The sequence below is a fragment of the Chinchilla lanigera genome, unplaced genomic scaffold, assembly GCF_000276665.1.
Source record: "Chinchilla lanigera isolate Chin_1 unplaced genomic scaffold, ChiLan1.0 scaffold00012, whole genome shotgun sequence".
NCBI lineage: Eukaryota > Metazoa > Chordata > Mammalia > Rodentia > Chinchillidae > Chinchilla > Chinchilla lanigera.
Window position 1 is genome coordinate 32945945 of NW_004955413.1, and position 17548 is coordinate 32963492.

General features: G+C 55.0%; 1 protein-coding gene across 3 annotated transcripts in view; it reads right to left on the reverse strand.

Moving 5' to 3' along the window:
- The window catches only part of Brd1 (bromodomain containing 1), a 37994-nt gene that overhangs the window by 10118 nt on the left and 10328 nt on the right, over positions 1 to 17548 (reverse strand). For 2 of the 3 annotated variants that reach the window (XM_013511532.1, XM_005379525.2), the window contains exons 2-7: positions 12976 to 13132; positions 8780 to 8911; positions 8394 to 8522; positions 7723 to 8035; positions 5657 to 5917; positions 108 to 608 (exon numbers count right to left, since the gene is read on the reverse strand). In XM_013511532.1, coding sequence (XP_013366986.1) covers positions 108 to 608; positions 5657 to 5917; positions 7723 to 8035; positions 8394 to 8522; positions 8780 to 8911; positions 12976 to 13132 — 1493 coding nt within the window. The remainder of the gene's footprint in view (positions 1 to 107; positions 609 to 5656; positions 5918 to 7722; positions 8036 to 8393; positions 8523 to 8779; positions 8912 to 12975; positions 13133 to 17548) is intronic. The other variant, XM_005379526.2, reaches the window with a different exon arrangement.

The window sequence follows — 17548 nt, forward strand, 5'->3', positions numbered from 1 at the left end:
GTTAACAGAACTCTGCAAACCAAAGCCCAGCACCACAGACAGATTCACGCTGAAGACGCCCACACGCAGGCAGCATGCACCACGCAGGCCGCCGGGCTGACATTTACCTGTGTCCAGGCGCTTTCCCGGGGACTCCTCCTCCACCTCGGAGTCTCCACATGTGCTCCGCGACCTTTTCCTTGGCTGCAGTAGAGTCTCCAACCTCGGAAGGACTACAGACAAAAAGGTTTTGGTCCCTAGCTGAAGAGAAGTTGGCTGGGTTTCAGTGTTCTTGGCAGACTTTGGGGGGCTTACACTTTTCGATTTGCAGAAGAGAACAGAAGTGCGTCTGTTTACATCGCTTGATGGCTCCGCCACCGCGGAGGCCGCCGCAGCCGCCGGCACATCGCCACTACTGGCGAGGGTGGGCTCTGGAGGGTGTCCGCTTACCAGTGCGCTCTGAGTGCATGGGCTATGTGATGCATTATCAAATGTGACTCTTTTGAATAGTTTACTCTGCTCAGGGTTGAGTTCTACTGGTTTGAGGGTTGGTGGTTCTGAATTAGTCTCCGAGTTTGAAGGAAGAGGTAATGCATCTGATGGTTCAAGTTTAGGGGGAGATTTATCTCCTGAAAAAATTATAAATAAAGTGATTTTTGAAAACTGAAGATTATAAAGTCTATTATAAAACTTACTATAAATGTGAAGTCCACCAAAATACTAATTCAATTAAGGAAACAAAGCATCACACACAACGGTCTGCTGAGCAGGGAGCAGCCTGGGGCCACTGGGTCACCCTGGGCCAAGCTGTGTGCATCTCCCTAACCAAACAAAGGCTCAGGCCTTCGGCCCTCCGCCCAGGTGCAAAGTTACTCTGGAAAAAGTGTGAGCATATATTTCACACATACCGATATTTACACATAGCATTCTGAGTTCAAGATAGTCCGCAATCTGCATTCACTTACCTTGAGGACGACACACAGTCCAGAACTAAGGGGGCCAGGCAAGCTCCCCACATGCTCTGCACTGCAGAGGTGAGCAGACCTTAGGAGACTGAGCTCACCTTGTCCTGACTGGGGCTTTCCAAGGAGCCCAAACCAGGGAGCCACAGTGGCCAGGAAGGACTCTTGAGGCTGGCCAGACACCCGTCCCCATACGGCTACATAGCTCTGGGCGGCTCTCCCAAAAGCCTTGTTTGCCTATCTGGCTTTAAAACCCAGTCTTCACAAGCAGAGTATTTTAACCTCTTAAAAAAAACCATTTAACAATTACCAACTTGCCAGGGATATAGCTCAGTGGCACAGCACCTGCCTGGCAAGCACAAGGTCCTGAGAACTCCTGGTACCCAAAAAAACAATTACCAACTTGAAATGACCCGGAGCTGGGGTGAGGGCGCAAAAGGCTTTGCACACTACAAGCCCAAGAGATAGGACAGGCGCACAGAGTAAAGTTAGGCCACAATGGGCTAGGCCACCGGGTTTCTCTCTGAGCAGGACTGATCTTGGCTACAGGAAGTATGATACAAAACGAAGCAACAACCTGAACAAGCTAAAGGAGTGTACCACATCACTAGGTATAGTTTCATTAAAGCCACAAACTTCCCACAAAACATCTAAAATACATAAGGTTAACGTTTTAAATCCGAAAACTCATTTTAAAAATAAAAAGCTTTACAAGCTTCACTGATGTCTCTGGGTGGTCTACTAACTCAGACCCAGTCTTTCAAGCGTGGTGCACGGAAAGTCCTCCGTAACTGCCCCAAAGAGGAGCACACAGGGTTGAGAGCCAGCCCCCCAGCCACTCCATCCTCCCATAGCCTGGGCAGCGGAGGAAGGGCTCGTGTTCCACACATGCTCACGGTATGGTAGGGCTCCAACACCCTGGGGATGCAGAGCCCACTGTCACAAGGCCTTGTACTCCAGACATCACAGACAGCAGGCACAAGCCTATCAGTCCGTGGGACCTGTACCAGAGTCGAACCTGGAGACCACAGCTCCCATAAAGCGGGCCTGGGATGCTCCTGGTCACTGGCATGATGGAGGCTGACGGAAGCTCCCTGCCCATTCTGCTCGACCCCACTGACGCTTGGGAAATCACACTCACGAGGCACAGCGTGGCCCTGAGCACACAGCACCGGGCACGTGCAGGGGCCCCACTCAAAGTCTTCTGCCGACTTTGCCCACAGGGGCAGTGGGCAATGGCCATGTGCACCAGGGGCTGAGCCCCTCCACAGTACCTCAGTTTGCCTCCTGCCCTCTCTCCTCCCCACCTCTCGCCCCACATCAGTGCACATCCTGCCCGTGGCGCTCGGAAAGCACTCCTGGCGAGCCAGTCGAGGCTCCCAGGAAAGCACCAGCACTCGGGCCCTTGCGCTGCTGAGAGCCCCACAGGGCAGTCTATGCGTCCTCCACCAGGCAGCAGGCAGCCGCGTGTGCCCCCAACAAGACCCTCTCCCCTGGGCCACACCTCCTGACCACGTCCCCCAACATGCAGGCCCAGTCCCTCCACACAGCCCTGCGCTCCCGCCCTGCTCTGCAGTCAGCTGCGCACGTGCACCGCGGCTTCCAGCCCCCAGCCACCACCCCGCAGCACTCCATGACGGTGCTGGAGACAGCAGGTGTAGAACATCCGCCCTGCTGGGACTCCCACAGGCCAAGAGACCCCTCTGTGCCTCAGTGGCCTCACATGTAAATGAGAAACAGCAGCACTTGTGTCCTGCTGGGCGGCCGTGAGGGGGGAATTCCCACAACTACCCTCCATGAAGTGCACCCCACCAGCAGGGGCCCATCAGGGCCCCCTGGAGAAATCTGCAACTATCAAACTTCTTTCCAAAAGCTCACTGGCTACCGCCCATTCCACATTACATTTAACTGCACGAGAGAAATGCTCTCTTACCTGCTCTAACAAGCTCCACAGGACGCCAGCACCAAGCCTTAGTCATGGACATCAAAGTCAACCCCGCAAAGCCCCTCTGGCCAGGGCTCATCCCGTCCGTGTGCATAACCACTGGCCAAGACATGTCCTCCCCACGGGATGCCACCCAGACTTGCCGGGCCACAGGGCAGAAGGTCCCAAGGTGCCTATATTGCTTCCCACCCCAGCCACTGGGCCCGCCATGCCCCTACCAAGACCACAGCAGAACCACAGAAGAGCACGTGGGGCACTCCGACTCACGCTACCAACCACACTGGCCCTGCACACCTGCTCTTGCTCCGTCCTCTGCAGCCAGGAAGGAACAGGGTTCACATACTGCATCCCACACTGAGCAGAAATGCCTAGAAACACGCCTGAGCCACATGGCATGTGTAAACTGCCACAGCACTGACAACTGTGTGCACAGTGGTGCCGCAGGTGTGCTGGGCTGATGCAGACCTTTTACTGGGTTCCTTGAGACTCCCCCAGCTCTGCCTGCCCTGCCCTGCCCTGCCCTGCCCTGCTCTGCACCCATGGCTAAACCATAGCCCCATGAGCCCAAGTCCACCCCACAGGCTTGTCACTACCTCACCACGCATGCCTCGCCCTCAGTCTATAGGCACTCAAGAACCTGACGTCAACACCAGGCGCACAGACAGCCCAGCCCTGGCTCCAGCAGACCAAGTCCTGGCCAGGCCTGGAGCCTCCTTCCCTGATGCGGGAACCTCAGGTCTCACAACTAGCAGTGGGCCTACTCACACTTCTGCAAACATAAACCACACAAAGCTCACAAAATCTCAACTACAACCCAAGACTGTCTTGCCTTTGGGTGTGACAACATTGGGATAATATTTAAGAAAAAGACAGGCCCTGGAAGAGCAGAGGAGCAGACTGAAACTCTAAGTGTCTGCTCGCCAGCCTCTGTGGACTCCCCTCTCCACAGAGGCTCAGACACACTACCCACCTGGGGCTGACTCCACCCAGGAGTTCCGTCTCTAAGGGTGACTCCACCATCTTCCTTCCCTGCTCCACCTCAGGGCAGGGGGTCAGACTGCTCCTTTCCAGCCCCTTCCCCTCAGCAATGAGGAGCCCAGGCACATTAAATACCTCAACAACCTGTGGCCACTGCAGTCACCTCTCTCAGTATCCCCACCCACTTTCGTTCATGGGGCTAGCACTACAAAGCAACAAAGCACCAGCCAGCTCCTGCTCAAGGTGGCAGGACTTGGGGAGTCATAGTGCAGCAGGCAGAAGGTCCTCTGTGTCCAGTAAGCCCAGTCTGAGTTCGGGGCCTCTGAGGAAAGGACTAGGAAGGCAAAGCCCCGTGCGGCTGGAGGCCAGCTCTGAGGATGGGGCCAAGGTCTGGCTATTCCAATTCCAATGAAGGTAACTGACCGGGGGACAAGCTTCTCGTTCTTACTCACTCTCTCCAGGGCCAAGAGTACAAAGATCAGAGAGTGAGCGGAGCTCAGATCATCCTCAGGCCCAGGAACAGTTCAGCCACCATGGAAGCCAGACGACACGACCATCTGGGACCCAGTAGGGCATAAAAAAGAGCAGCCAGGGGGCTGGGGGGCAGGTTGGGCAGAGTCCCAGGAGCAAATGCTCCTCCAAGAAACAAGCAGGTCCCTGCATAGGACAAAGGCTTCTGGAGAACAGGAAGTCTGCATGTCACATGAGGAACAAGGCTCCACTGTGCACATGGTGAGGAAGGCAAAGGAGCAACTCCCAGGCAAACACATGGAGGCAGCTCCCAGGGCAAGGAGGCCCACTGGCGCTGGCGTGCACTCCTGACACGGCCACTCAACAGAGCACGGGAACCACACTGTGGGAGCTGTAGGCCGCCAGCACCGGGTGGCCGTGACTACACGTGGCTCACACACTGCTGGCACCATGTCACTCCGTGCGGCAGGGCAGCGCCAGGCTTACTGACACTGGCGGCCAGAGATCAAATGTAATGCTGACCGATTACATCTGCCCTGCTTTAATGCTCCACTCCTTCTGGGTAAGCCAAGCCAAACTGCTAACACAGTGGCAGATGGGCCCTACTCTTCTCCCCACTCTGCAACTGAAAGCCAACTATCACCAGGAAAACAGAGGGTAAACAGCGGGGTGCTCAGGTGCCCACCTCCAGCCCACCCTCCAATGACCTAGACAAGCCCACCAGGTTCTCACCACCCAGCTGAAGCCAGCTCCACTAGTTTCCCACTGGGCAGACAGTTTTCTCGCCTGGCCCTCTACACTGTTGGGACCCATGGGCATCCACTGAGGTCACTCACAGGAAGGCCTGCCGGACTGCAAGGAGTAGCACCAGCTCTATCCGAAAGCACCACAGCTCCTTCCCACCCTCGAAACCTCAGAGCAGCAGCTCCATCCTAACAATTTAAAAAGCACCTCCAAGAGCTCTGTCTGACCGTCTAGTGCATAATTAAACAGCTCTCCCTCCAAAAAAACACGACAAAAACATTTCTTTACCTTTACTCTTCAACATAGGATAAAATTAGACCCTGAACTCTTCAAGATTTTTAGGCCTACATTAAGAAAAATAAATCACATTCTGTGCCTCAAAGTTCATGCACTATGTAAGTAAGTGCCAGCACACAGCACAGAGGGCACTGACTGCAAAGTCTTCTCTAAAGAAAACGAATCTGATGGGAAGACCCAGTGACCAGAGCTTCGGCAACTTCAGAACTTACAAATCTGCGACAAGCATGGAGCCTGCGAGGCTGAGCGAGGCAGGGGCGGAGCCCCGTGGCATGCTTACCTTCCTCACCCGCGTCCGGCCCCGGCGGGGCAGCGTCCTCCTCCGAGCCTCCCGGACTGGGCCCTGCGGCAGGGGGCTGGCTGTGCTGCTGGCTCAGCTTGTTGCGCAGGAGGGCGATCTCCTTTTTGAGCAGCTTTGCCCGCTTGCTCCGCGAGCCACTGGACTTCATGGAGCAGGTGAGGTCCAGCTTGTCCAGCAGCTCCCTCAGCTGCTCCTCCAAACCCAGGTGGGCCCTGTTGGCCGGGTCCAGCAACCTGTCCACTGGATCAGAGGACACTGCATCAGTTGTCAGCTCCTCACCCAACTGTCCTCGACACTCCTCATCCAAGGCCTGACGTGGCCACCTGAGGCCACACACAAGCCACTCGTACACTCTGAACCACAAGAATCACAGGATGCTCCTGAGGAAGAGGGCAAGGGTCAGCATGGCGCAGCAGAGACCCAGCCAGGTCTTTCTGTGCACAAGGCCCAACCAGCCCATAAGCACAAGGCGGGCCACACAGGGTCTGCCAACGACAGAAGTGAACTTGGAGTGTTGGCACATCGCAAACACCATCCTAGCCAAAGCCCACAGACCCTTCTAAATTCCTAGCATATTTACTAGGAAAGTCCCTACAATCTCCAGTCCAACAAACTTCCAAAATCTAAAGCATAAACCACTATAAACTACAAACAGATGACCAAACCAGAAACTACTCTTCTGAGCTGTCTGATGACAAAAGCAGGAGCCAGAGGAAGGGCAGGAGCAAGAGGGAGAAGACGAAACACAGCACAGGTCAGTCTAGATGCAGCAGCCCACGTCCTCCAGAAACCGAAGTCTTACTGAAGCACCTCGTCCACACAGGAAGCATCAGGAAATAAAACACATCTATAGCATAATGGCATCACTGCTGCCAACAAAACCTCACACTCCTCACTTGCAAAATGCTTATATCATCTGAAGGCCCAGGAAAACAGCCTGGCACTGCCTTCTCTTCCTACAGAAGGCCGGCAGCCCTGCACCCACCTGCACAGGCATCACAGCAGGCCCAGTGCTGACAGACAGACAGCAGGCACCCCTCAGAGCCTGGGCTCCCCCTCTCCACCCAACCCCAGAACACAGCAGGAGAAATAAAACAGGACTTCTCATCTCCACTTTCCCTTTAGCAGGAAGGCTGTGTGGAAACACATTCAGCAAGGGGTGTGGTCATTTCAGAAACACAGTGACTCAGGCCCCCAGTCCTGTCCACTCAAGGGGTCTGGAGGCCAGAGGGGAGGACATGGAGACCAAGGCTACAACTGCTGCATGAAGGAGGAGCACAGGGAAAGGCTGGGCCAGGGCAGCCAGCTGGACGTGAGGGAAGAGGGGCAGGCCACCTCACAGGAGAGTCCAGTCCCAGCCCATCAGTGATTTATGAGGAGAAAGGGCGGCCCAAGACCAGAAATGGAGACCTCCGAACAAACCACCAGACACCATGGCTTCAGCCAGACACAAATGCAGGAGAAACATCTCTGAAGTGCTGCACCAACCAACCCGGACGTGCACGCCACTCAGCAAACGCTGACCAGGCTCGACCAGCAGGGGCAACAAGGTTTCCAAGGACCACTTGCAGGAGGAGACAGCCAAGGAGAGATGAGTGAGCCCGCCTGAGGCGCCCGGGCAGCACAGGCCCTTGCTGAGGGCAGGAGTGCAGAACACACCGCCTGGGGACCTTTCTGCTCGGCACATGCCTCTAAGCCAGGGCCCACAGCACAGTCAGTGATAGTTCCTGCCAACACTTCCACTGAAGACACACTTGGAAGCCACCAGTGCCACTCTAGACACAAGTCCCCAGCCTGCTGCCTTCCTGGTCTGTGTCACCCTGACCTGGGCAGCCACCAGCCATGTCTCCCAAGTGGACCCTCAGAACACAACAAGGCCTCCCAACAGAGGCCGAGTGGACCAGGCACACCACACTGCAGAGAACAAGAGCCACACCCCAGCCCGGGCCCGCAGCAGCGTCCCCACAACCACAGGGATCTGAACACTGCCTGTGTGCTGGGAAGCCATCCTCCCAGCGCTCACTGGACACGGTGGCGGTTCTTACCATCTTCCCAGGAGAAAGGCCTCCGAGGGGCCGCAGCAGGCCGCTCAGGCAGGTGCATTCCCGAGGCCTCTTCCAGGCCGATGCTGTCCACCTGGCGCCGGGCCTGCCTCAGAACAACACCGCCCTGATCACGCAGCCTCACTGCGGCTCTATAAAACACGGTGTCCTTGGCATTGTACTTCATGCAGTTATCTACAATGAGATTAAAATCCTCCTCAAATGCACGGAGGTTTCTATACCCTTGAGCTTCTAGCCGCTTCCTCATTGTGGCAAAGTCCATGGGATGTGTGATGTGATCAAGATAATCTGGCACCTGAGTTCAGGGAGGAAAACAACCATTTACAAACCAGCATTCCAACCTGCCATCCATGTAACGGTAACGTCGCCCCACACGCACCCCAACTGCTTGCAAACCGCTAACACTAGGCCAGTAAGACACACCCCCAACCCCTGCAGGGACCCTCCTGACCCAAGACCCCTTCCCAGAAGCACAGCCAGCCACTAACAGCAAGGGCTGGGAATGCAGGCTGTCCCCTGCACCCTCCCACACTTTACAATGGAACGTGTCACTTTCGACAATCAAACACACACATACATCACATGACAACGAGAACTGAGCACACCAGCGATGGGTTCCCCGTCACCGAGACGGGACAGATGGCAACACGCACCTCCTTGAGACTCACGGGCTGGGCGAAGATCTTGGCAGGGTCCTTGTCCTGCAGCTGCTCGAGCACTGAGCGCAGCAGCACAGTCAGAGGCGTCAGCCGCAGCTCCATGGCCATCTGCTCCACCTTCACCTGGGACCACAGCACCACCATCTCAGGGGACCACAGGCCACGCGCTGGGCACACGTGCCCCCCACAGCCCTAGACGCCACTGTACCCCCATGCAGCACGCAGCCTCACACCTTCTGCCGCTGCAACTGCCCTGCCCTGCCAGAGCTACGCTTCCTTCCAGGCAGAGACTGGTGCTGCCCTCCAAGAAGGCCTTGGAGGCCAGCGCACAGGGCACCCCCCCGGGAGACCGGGACGGTCAGCACAGGACAGGGCCTCACCTGCTCTCGCTTTAGCTTCTCCCGCTTGCGCAGCAGCTCGATGAGCAGGCGGGCTCGCTCCAGGTCGTGCCGCAGCCGCTGCCAGTACTTCAGCTTCTCTTTGGCTGCTTTCATCTCCTCATCATTTTCTCTCTGAGAAGTGAGGCGAGACCCCCATCAGTCACACCCCAGGGTTCCCCAGCCCAGGGCCTCAGACGCTCACACAACAACCTGGACTTGCCCTTGCTGGAGCCCCCGTGACTCTGCCACAAGAAGGAGACTGGGGAGTGGGGTCCCAGGGCACTGCAGCTTGCAGAATGCCCGCCAGGTGAGCAGGAGCAGAGGGAGGGCTGGGGCGAGGCCAGGCATACAGCGAGCACAAGGCTGCACCTGGCCTGCCCCACAGCAGAGTGCAGCCCGAGCTTCTGCTCTGGGCACCAACTCCTGTGCTCCCCTGCTTGCCCCTACAAGACCAGGTGCCCTCTGCAGTACCCAGCAGCACCCGGTCCATTTTCCCTTTCAGGGAGAGAACAGTTAGCTCCCCGGCAACACCTGCCCCAATCTCACCACAGCACACCAGCACATTTCCACCCCATCATCAAGATAAGAGTTCTGCAAAAGGCACACCACAGATGGGACACAGGAGGGCGGCACAGGGTCTGCCCAGCCACAGGCATCGTCCCTGAGCAGAGTGAGTGCCACAGCCACACATGCTGCCCGAAGGCCTCACGGAGACCCTGGCAGGGGGCACTGCATCCCCAGAGGCAGGGCAGCAACTGCCAGGGACTCCAGCAGGACAGCCAATGCCCTCCCTAGCCAAACACAGAAAATCACCACCAAAGGCCTTCCTGCCTTGGCAGCCACCCCCTTGGCACTTCCCACAGGATTCCAACCTGATTTCCATGTAACCGGTAAAATCTGAGAGCCCCCCACACCTCGTCCAACCACAGGACTGCCACTATCCTCAGTTTCTGGAACACAACCGCCAGGAGACCCTCTCTGTGGACTGCTCTGCTCTCCACCACCAGAGGACGCCACAGCGCCGAACTCCCGAGGCCCTGGCTGCCAGTGTGCTTTAAGCCCGCAGGATGGTCTGAGAGCTAAGAGTCTTGGGACTAACCTGGTGTGGAGAACCAGCCCTATGTCCCCAGCCAGTGCTTCTGTCTCCACCAAGTAGCTTTAGCATGACCACAGAAAGAACCTTCGTGTTACTCAGCCCTCAGGCATCACATCAGGAATAAGGGTGATAAACAAAGCCAAAAATACCTAAAAGGTGGACCTGGAAGACCAGATTCCCCAAAGCTTCAAAGACCACCTGCCCATTCACTAGACAGACTTCTGAGAGTACCAGCCAGAAGAACACTTGGCCTGTAACCCGAGAGACGGGGGAAATCTCCCATCTGCCCACAAGCCCCTCCCTCTGGGTCTGTAGATTTCACTGGCTTGCTCACGGCCTGGCTTTAATAAAGACATGCAGCCTGGCCACGCCATGGTCACTCAGAAGCGGTGGGGCAAGGCTTGCAATGGCGCAGCCCATGTCCTTACAGCCCACTTCCTGCTGGAGACGCCGCAGCATGGGACTGGGTACCCTCTGAGAAGGGGAAGCGCAGCAGCGGCCGTGGCTGTCTCACGAATGCTGAGCACCAGAGCTCGCTCCCCAACACACAGAGGAGGATGGGAGACGGCCACCCTCCGTGAGGACAGCGCAGGTTCCCACTGAAGCCCCTGCACTGGGGACAGCTTGGTGGAGAAGAGGCAGAGGCCAGTTCTGCAGTGAGGGTCCTGTGCCAGCCTAGGGCAGGTAGCCCAGCAGAAGGGGGCGGAGCCAAGACCCCAGGGAGGTGGCTGATTCGCCGAGATGGGCCGCTGGGGACAGAGGAGGGGTGCATGTAGCCAACAACGCTTGATCAAAGCCGAGCAGCCACCTAGGTCCTCCCTCCTGCCATGGCACCCCCTTGGCACAGGGCAGAGGGCAGCACGGGCCTTGGCGCCTCCTGTAGAGCAGCCCACTGCGTCTCATCCGCCATCCTCCTGAGAGATCAGCCCCAGCAGAGAGGGGCCTGCCTGTCCTCACGCAGGCAGATCCAATTTTAACATCAAGTATATCCAGCTTTGAAACTGGGTTTAATCCCCAGCCTGAAGAGAAAAATTGGACCACACACACCAAGCCCCCGAGGTTCCCTCAGCAACACCAGACATCCCCAGAACACTAGGACAGCACAGGAGAACAATCAAAGGCCTGCACCCCACGTCTCGCCTGCTCCAACGCAGCCCATCGGGTACCTCTGCCCACCAGACACACGCTTCTACAGCCCCTGCCACAGTCTCAGGTCTCCCCACACCCCGAGGCCAGAGCACGAGTCTCCCACAGCCTCGCCACGGCAGGCTCACACACTCTTGGCTCCTTCCACTCCTCCCCTGGGGACGGAGCCCTCATCCTTGGCCTGCAGCACAGCGCCCGGGCTTCGGGCTCTCCTGGGGTGAACTCTCCCTCCTCTAGGAGTCCAATATCTCTATCTAGTCCATCACCACCCCTCCATCCTTCCTGCCCCTCCCACCCGTGCCCCTGCAAGTCCACAGAGTGCCATCCCCACAGCTGGGTGCCCCCGGGGCCAGGTCAGTGGTGCATCCCTTTTTGGTGGTACCAGGAGTTGAATCCAGGGGTGCTCTACCACAAAACTACATCCCCACTGCTTTTTTTTCTGTATTTTCTATCTTCAGACAGGGTCTCACAAAGTTGTCCAAGCTGAGCCCCAACTTGCGATGCTCTTACCTCAGCCTCCCCATAGTGGTGGGACTGCAGGCATGTGCCACGCCCCGTCTTTGCAATCTACTGATGGCTCATGTCCTGGCCTAGGAGAGCTGGGGCCCCTCCAGCTGGAGATAAAACCTAAGGTCTACATACTCAACTTCCTCCACCACAACCCCTCTCTCTCATCTCCACCATCACAGAAGCAAAGACCAAAGCTCGGGCTGGCCAGTGCCCACCCTCACCACAGGCTCTGCTGCTCTGACTCGATACCCACTCCAGGACCCTGCATTTGAGGGCTCCTCCTGCTCCTCTACTCTGCTGCACAGGGCCATGCCTGAGAAAGACGCACCGAGATGGGCAGCAGTGCCTGACAACATGGTGGGATGACACACCTGGCAGACCCACTCAGCAACCAAAGCAATTCCTGTAAGCCCCTGCTCTGCACCAGGCACTTCCAGGCCTGGATGTGCCAACTTTCCAGGGAAGCAGACACACCTAATCAGCCGCAGATGCCGCATAGGGGCAGCATGCGTGGGGCCCGAACACTGCTTGGCCAGCAGGTACCACAGTGCCCGTGAGCAGGTGCCACCCAAAAGCCCTACTAGGAACAGCGACTCTGGCATCAGAACAGGCCCCGACCACAGGCCCGGCCCACAGCACCGTCCATGGTCATCCATACCCAGGGCAGCTCCACCAGGACCGCACAGACGCAACTGCATGGGCGCAGTCTGACAGTTCAGCACCATGCTCAGGGCTGCGCTAGAGGGCGACACCAGGACCAGGAGGCTGGGCCCCAGCTCCGGCCCAAGGACGTACAACTGAGGACTGGCTGCCTTTCCTTACAGTAAAGTGAGCAGAGGCTGCCAGACACAGATGTTTTGGACAACATGCATAAAAAAGCATTTTTGTTTTCAAGTTATACTTGTGACGGTTGACAGAAGCCAATCCTTTACTTTCCAAGTCCATCCTCTCAGGACTGTTTTATATTGAGTGGTTCCACAAACCCAAGTTAACTGCTAACATGTGGGGTCTGTTTCAGTTTGTTCCCTTAGAGAGGAGAAGTCCTCTCACCCCACAACTCCGTGTGCCTCCCTGTGGTCAGTGCTGAACCAGCCTTCAGAGCCTTCAACACATCACCCCAGATGAGGCTCCTGGCTCTCGAGGCTTGCAGGGCTCAGGGCCCTGGCAGTTCACCCTCCCCTCTGGCCCCACCCTGCACATTTCCCTGGCCTGACACTCTGTGCCCAGAGCTGGCAAGCACTAGACACAGGACCAATGCTCCATAAGGGTATGCAGGGTAGGAGAGGAATAGCAATTAACACTGAAGGCCCCAGGCCAGGACGCGGGGTCACCTGCCCAGCCCCAGTGCAGCAGCCAATGGCCTAGCACCCAGCCTGAGCCCTGTGCCCCCCTCCTGGGGCCACGCCCAGCTGGCAGCAGGGCAGAGACGAGGGTGTGCACCTACCTGCTGTGTGCTCCTCTGGGACTGCAGGCTAGACTGCAGGCGCCGCAGCAGGGGCGCGCCATTCCTAGACAGCCTCTTGAGTAACCAGTAGCTGTGGGCTCGCTCCACAAACTGCTTCTTCCGCTGAATGGCCACCTGATTCGCAATCCTATTTAATCTAAAACACAGAAAAACTCAAAGTTTAGCTTGGAACCAGTACATTAAAACATTCTCATCAAGGAAACTAGAAATAACAGTGTGACTCGTAACAAAACCACAAGTGTTCACACTTTTCTCCCTGAGCCACAGCACAAGTAACTTCTACCACCCTTGGTGCTGCAAAAACAAGGCCCACAATCTCCAGCTATCTGAAGATTTCATCACTTTCAATCTGAAATATTTATGTTTAAACATCTGAAAAGAAGTGGAACAAAGCCTTAAACACCCTCCTTCTCCATGCTGTCCTAGCCACACAGGGGCTGGCAGAGGCCACTGCTGGCTGCTGCACGGCGTGGCTGAGCCCCAGGCAGGCTCACAGACACACACCCAGGCCAAAAGGCAGGCAGCTGCCCCAGGGTTGGACAGTCTGTGCCCGTGACTGACAAAAGGTTCTCCAGGCTCCTGAGAAACTTCCTCCTTCCAGGGTCTGGGAGATGCAAAGTGGTAAGAAGCCCCTGGCTGTAGGGAGGAGATGCCTGGAAGGCCGGCAGCAGCTCTCCCACCCCTTGTTACCCTTCCAGTTGGAACAGAAAACAGCTCATTGGTTTCCACACAAGGACACTAAAAAGCAACACAATTCAATACAACACCAAAACTTTAACAGAGCAAAAATACAAACTACAAGATCTTCCTCGTTGTACATCAAACATCCAAATTTTAGGATATCAAGAAACTGTTAAGGTCACATTTTTTTCAAGAACACAAATCAGAAATTTTACAGACCTGAGGAACAAACCTGTCAGGTAGAAACCCAGCCCTGCTGTGTCTGGCTTTCTCCTTAGCCTGCTCTAGACCCTGCGGTCACCTTCAGCTGAGCTCAGCAGCCCAGCACCCGTGGCCTTCAGCATCTGTAAGCTCAAGATGGTCCCAGCCCCAGCCACAAACACATCACCAAGGGCAGAGGACACGGTGGTGGGAGAACAGGTTCCAGCAGAGGGTGAGAGGTCCCGTAGTCAAAGCATGGCCCAACACAAGGCTCAGAGCCCAGGGTGGGGTGGGGTTGGTCCTAGTCACACCTTTGGTGTGGTCTTTGCTTTTCTCACATCTGCCAAAGGCATAATCTGTTTGCAATCAACTACATCTATCTTAATGCAGACAGCTCAAGAGGATTTTTAACAAAATTACAGATTATTTTAACATAATCTCTTAAGTTGTAACATTGATGACATGAGACAATACAGACACAAGTATTTTTTTAATAATTAGACTGGCAATTTGCTTTATAAATAAAGATTTATAAATAAAGATTTATAAATAAAGATTCTGACCTCCCTCACAATACAAGCCAGCACCTTCTGCAGCATCATGACTTCTGGAAACATGAACAGGTGTAGATTGTGAGTCACACAGCTTTGGTAAGAACACACTTGAAGCGTACCCTAAAGGTGTCTGTCCACACCACATGCCAGGTTCTGGCTCTGCCTGATGAGGACCAGCATCCCAAGGGGAAGCCAGACAACGGCCACCCCCACCGCACCCCTCCCGGAGGCAGCCCAACCCCAGCCCACATGTCCACCCCTCAACATGCACCCGGAGCCGCTGGCCCAACAACCACCTCCCAGAAAGGGCAGGACAGAACAAGCTACCCACAGCATGAGCACGCTGGCAGCACAACCTGGCCAGGGACAGCTACACTCAGACCTGAGAACGCACTTCCACCACACTGCAAAGGAAAGAGCCCACACAGGCACCTTGGGAGAGAGACCAAAGGACACCGAGTGCAGCGGTTTGATGGGCATATCCCGGGTCCACATACAGGGAGCACAGTCTCTGGCGTGCCAGTGTTAAGAGTACCATGACTTAACAGGCAGTGCAGGTTGAAGGAACAGCCTTTCCTGCTCTGCTTCCTGTCTTCCTTGTGACCTCCCTGCCATGCGCCAGTTGCTGCAATGTGACTCAGCCAGGGCACAAATAACAGGACTGCCCCAACTCGGATGTGAGCTGAACAAACCTCTTTTCTTTATGAAATACCCAATCTCGGCTATTCTGTTACACTAGCTGACAACTGACTAATACAGGTATAGTGTCAAAGGCACAGAGAGCTGAGGCATTTAGAGAAAAGGGTAAAGTGAGTCCCATGCAGGTCAGGATGGCACCTGGTCCTAGCAGTGGGAAGGAGCTGTCTTCCAACACAGACGGCAGTCATAAGGGGGTTCACAGTCATTTATTAATCCACACAGCTGTTTCATGAAACTGATTCTGTGTGCTATTTTAAAAATACTTAAACATGGCATTGGCAAGAGTATACTCAACCCCACAATGAACGTAATCACTATGTACTACAAAAACATATACTAACAAAAATAAGGGTTTTTTTTTTTTTCAAAAGAACATATTTAAGATTTTCCCAAGCCTTTCTAAACACAACTAAAAAGCAAAACCAGTGCCTCCCAGGGAAGAGGTCTTGCCAGTCTCCTGAGATCTGTCCACAAGGGACACAGACAGGGCCACAGCAGGTGATTTGAGAACCAGGTTACTCCTAGCCTCCTGCCGCCCAAGCCACCAAATTCTGGCTTCCAGAAAAATTCTAGGACTTAAGTGGAGGGCAGCTAAGGAACATCAGTCTGTGATTTACAGTACTACTTTAAAGGAGATAAAAAAAAAATTTTGAGCACACTACTTCAGTAAAATAGCCTTTATACAATCTACTGCTAGATGTGACCAAGGTTTCCAGCACTCAAGTCTGTGAGACAAACCAAGATGAGGATGGAGGTAACTCCCTCTTCCCATAAGAGTAACCTGTATCCGCGGAAATGCTACCTTCTCTCCTTAAAACCCTATCCTGTTCAGAGATGCAGCCCCACCAAACATCATTCATGGCTAATAATGCACAGGTGGCCCATTTGTTTAGACTGTGTGTAGAGCAAACCCCAGTGCTGCAACTGAAGTCCCAGCATATGTCCATGGAGACTCATGCCAGGACACCAGTCAACAGGGCAGCCAGGGTGGAGGATGCCCAGGCCTTGGAGGGCAGTGCTGGGTGCCAGTCCCCCTAGGTCCACTATGTCACCTTCACAAGTATGTGCATATCACCTCTAAGACTTTGGAGTAAAGAATGTTAAAGTTTAGCTGGTGAGGCAGCTCAGTGGCAAAGCACTTCCCAGCGTGCAGGAGGACCTGGGTTTAATCCCAGGACCACCGGGGGGGGGGGAGCCAGACTCCAACTGAACAGACTCCTGAACTCTTACTAGACTTATTTTCAGGGCTCATCTAAGCAGGGGTCTGAGGAACTCAAGATGAGACAGAGGGGAAGGGAACGGAACAGAACCCTCACCTCAACAAGGACATGAGCATTATGAGGAAAAGACTCCAGCTGACAGAACTCGGTAAGATATCAATGCAACACACAGGCCCCAACAAGCTGCTGGACTGCGATACCAGAAAGCAACCTGAAAGGTGTCTGCTCACATCAAGCACGATATCCACTTCCACAGGGGTCACAGACAAGTCAGAAGGAACATGGGAAGGTGCCCCACAAAACAAGGAGTCTCCAGAGTGCCAGCCTTAGGCACTTGCTGGACATCACGGAGGGGATGATCCCTGGAAACAAGATGACATGGGATACTGTAACACGTTCATGGCCGGATGCACCTGCATAACTGTCTCCATCTGGCAGCTGGTGCCACCAGAGGTTCTAGTTGTCAGGAAGGTGTTAACGCAGAACAGTCACCCGCCTCAAGCCCTGAATGGGACATCTGGGCCTGAGAAGACTCTACAAATATAAAAGAAAACTAAGTGCATCCCTTGACCAATTATTTTATAAACTGAATCAAGTTTAAAAATTTACTCCCACATCCAAAAGCAGAGAAAAAGATTTTTTGAAGAACCAGACAGATCGGCACCTCCAGTCCGACACAGACAGGAAACAGAGGCAGCTCCTCAGCAGGGCCACAGGACAAAATCAAGCAGCAGGGACCACATCCACTCACCCACTGGGACGCATAGCCTGAGAACAAGAAGACACATGGAGTCCACATAGGACAGAGGCCACGCCACAGCCACACCAAGAACAGTGCACCCCAGGGACACAGGCTCTTGACACTGGGTGGCAGGCAGGCTGGAGCAGCACCTGGGCCTCTCTGAGGGCAGGCACACGTGGCAACACCCATCCCAGCTGCACTGCAAGCTTCCCTGAGAACTGCAAGAGGATGGCTGCAGGTTGTGAGCTGACACGGAGTCCTCACGAAGGGAGAAAAGCACACGGAGGGTCTATTGGAGAGAGAGATAACACCTCTATAAATCATCTTCAAACTTCCAGCTTCCCAAGAAAGTTCGTCAAGATAGGAGGACAGGATAATCCCAAACCACAAGAAAGAACCCAGGCAGACCAAGGCCACCCACAAACCTGTAAACATAGCGGCACCTCCACACAACA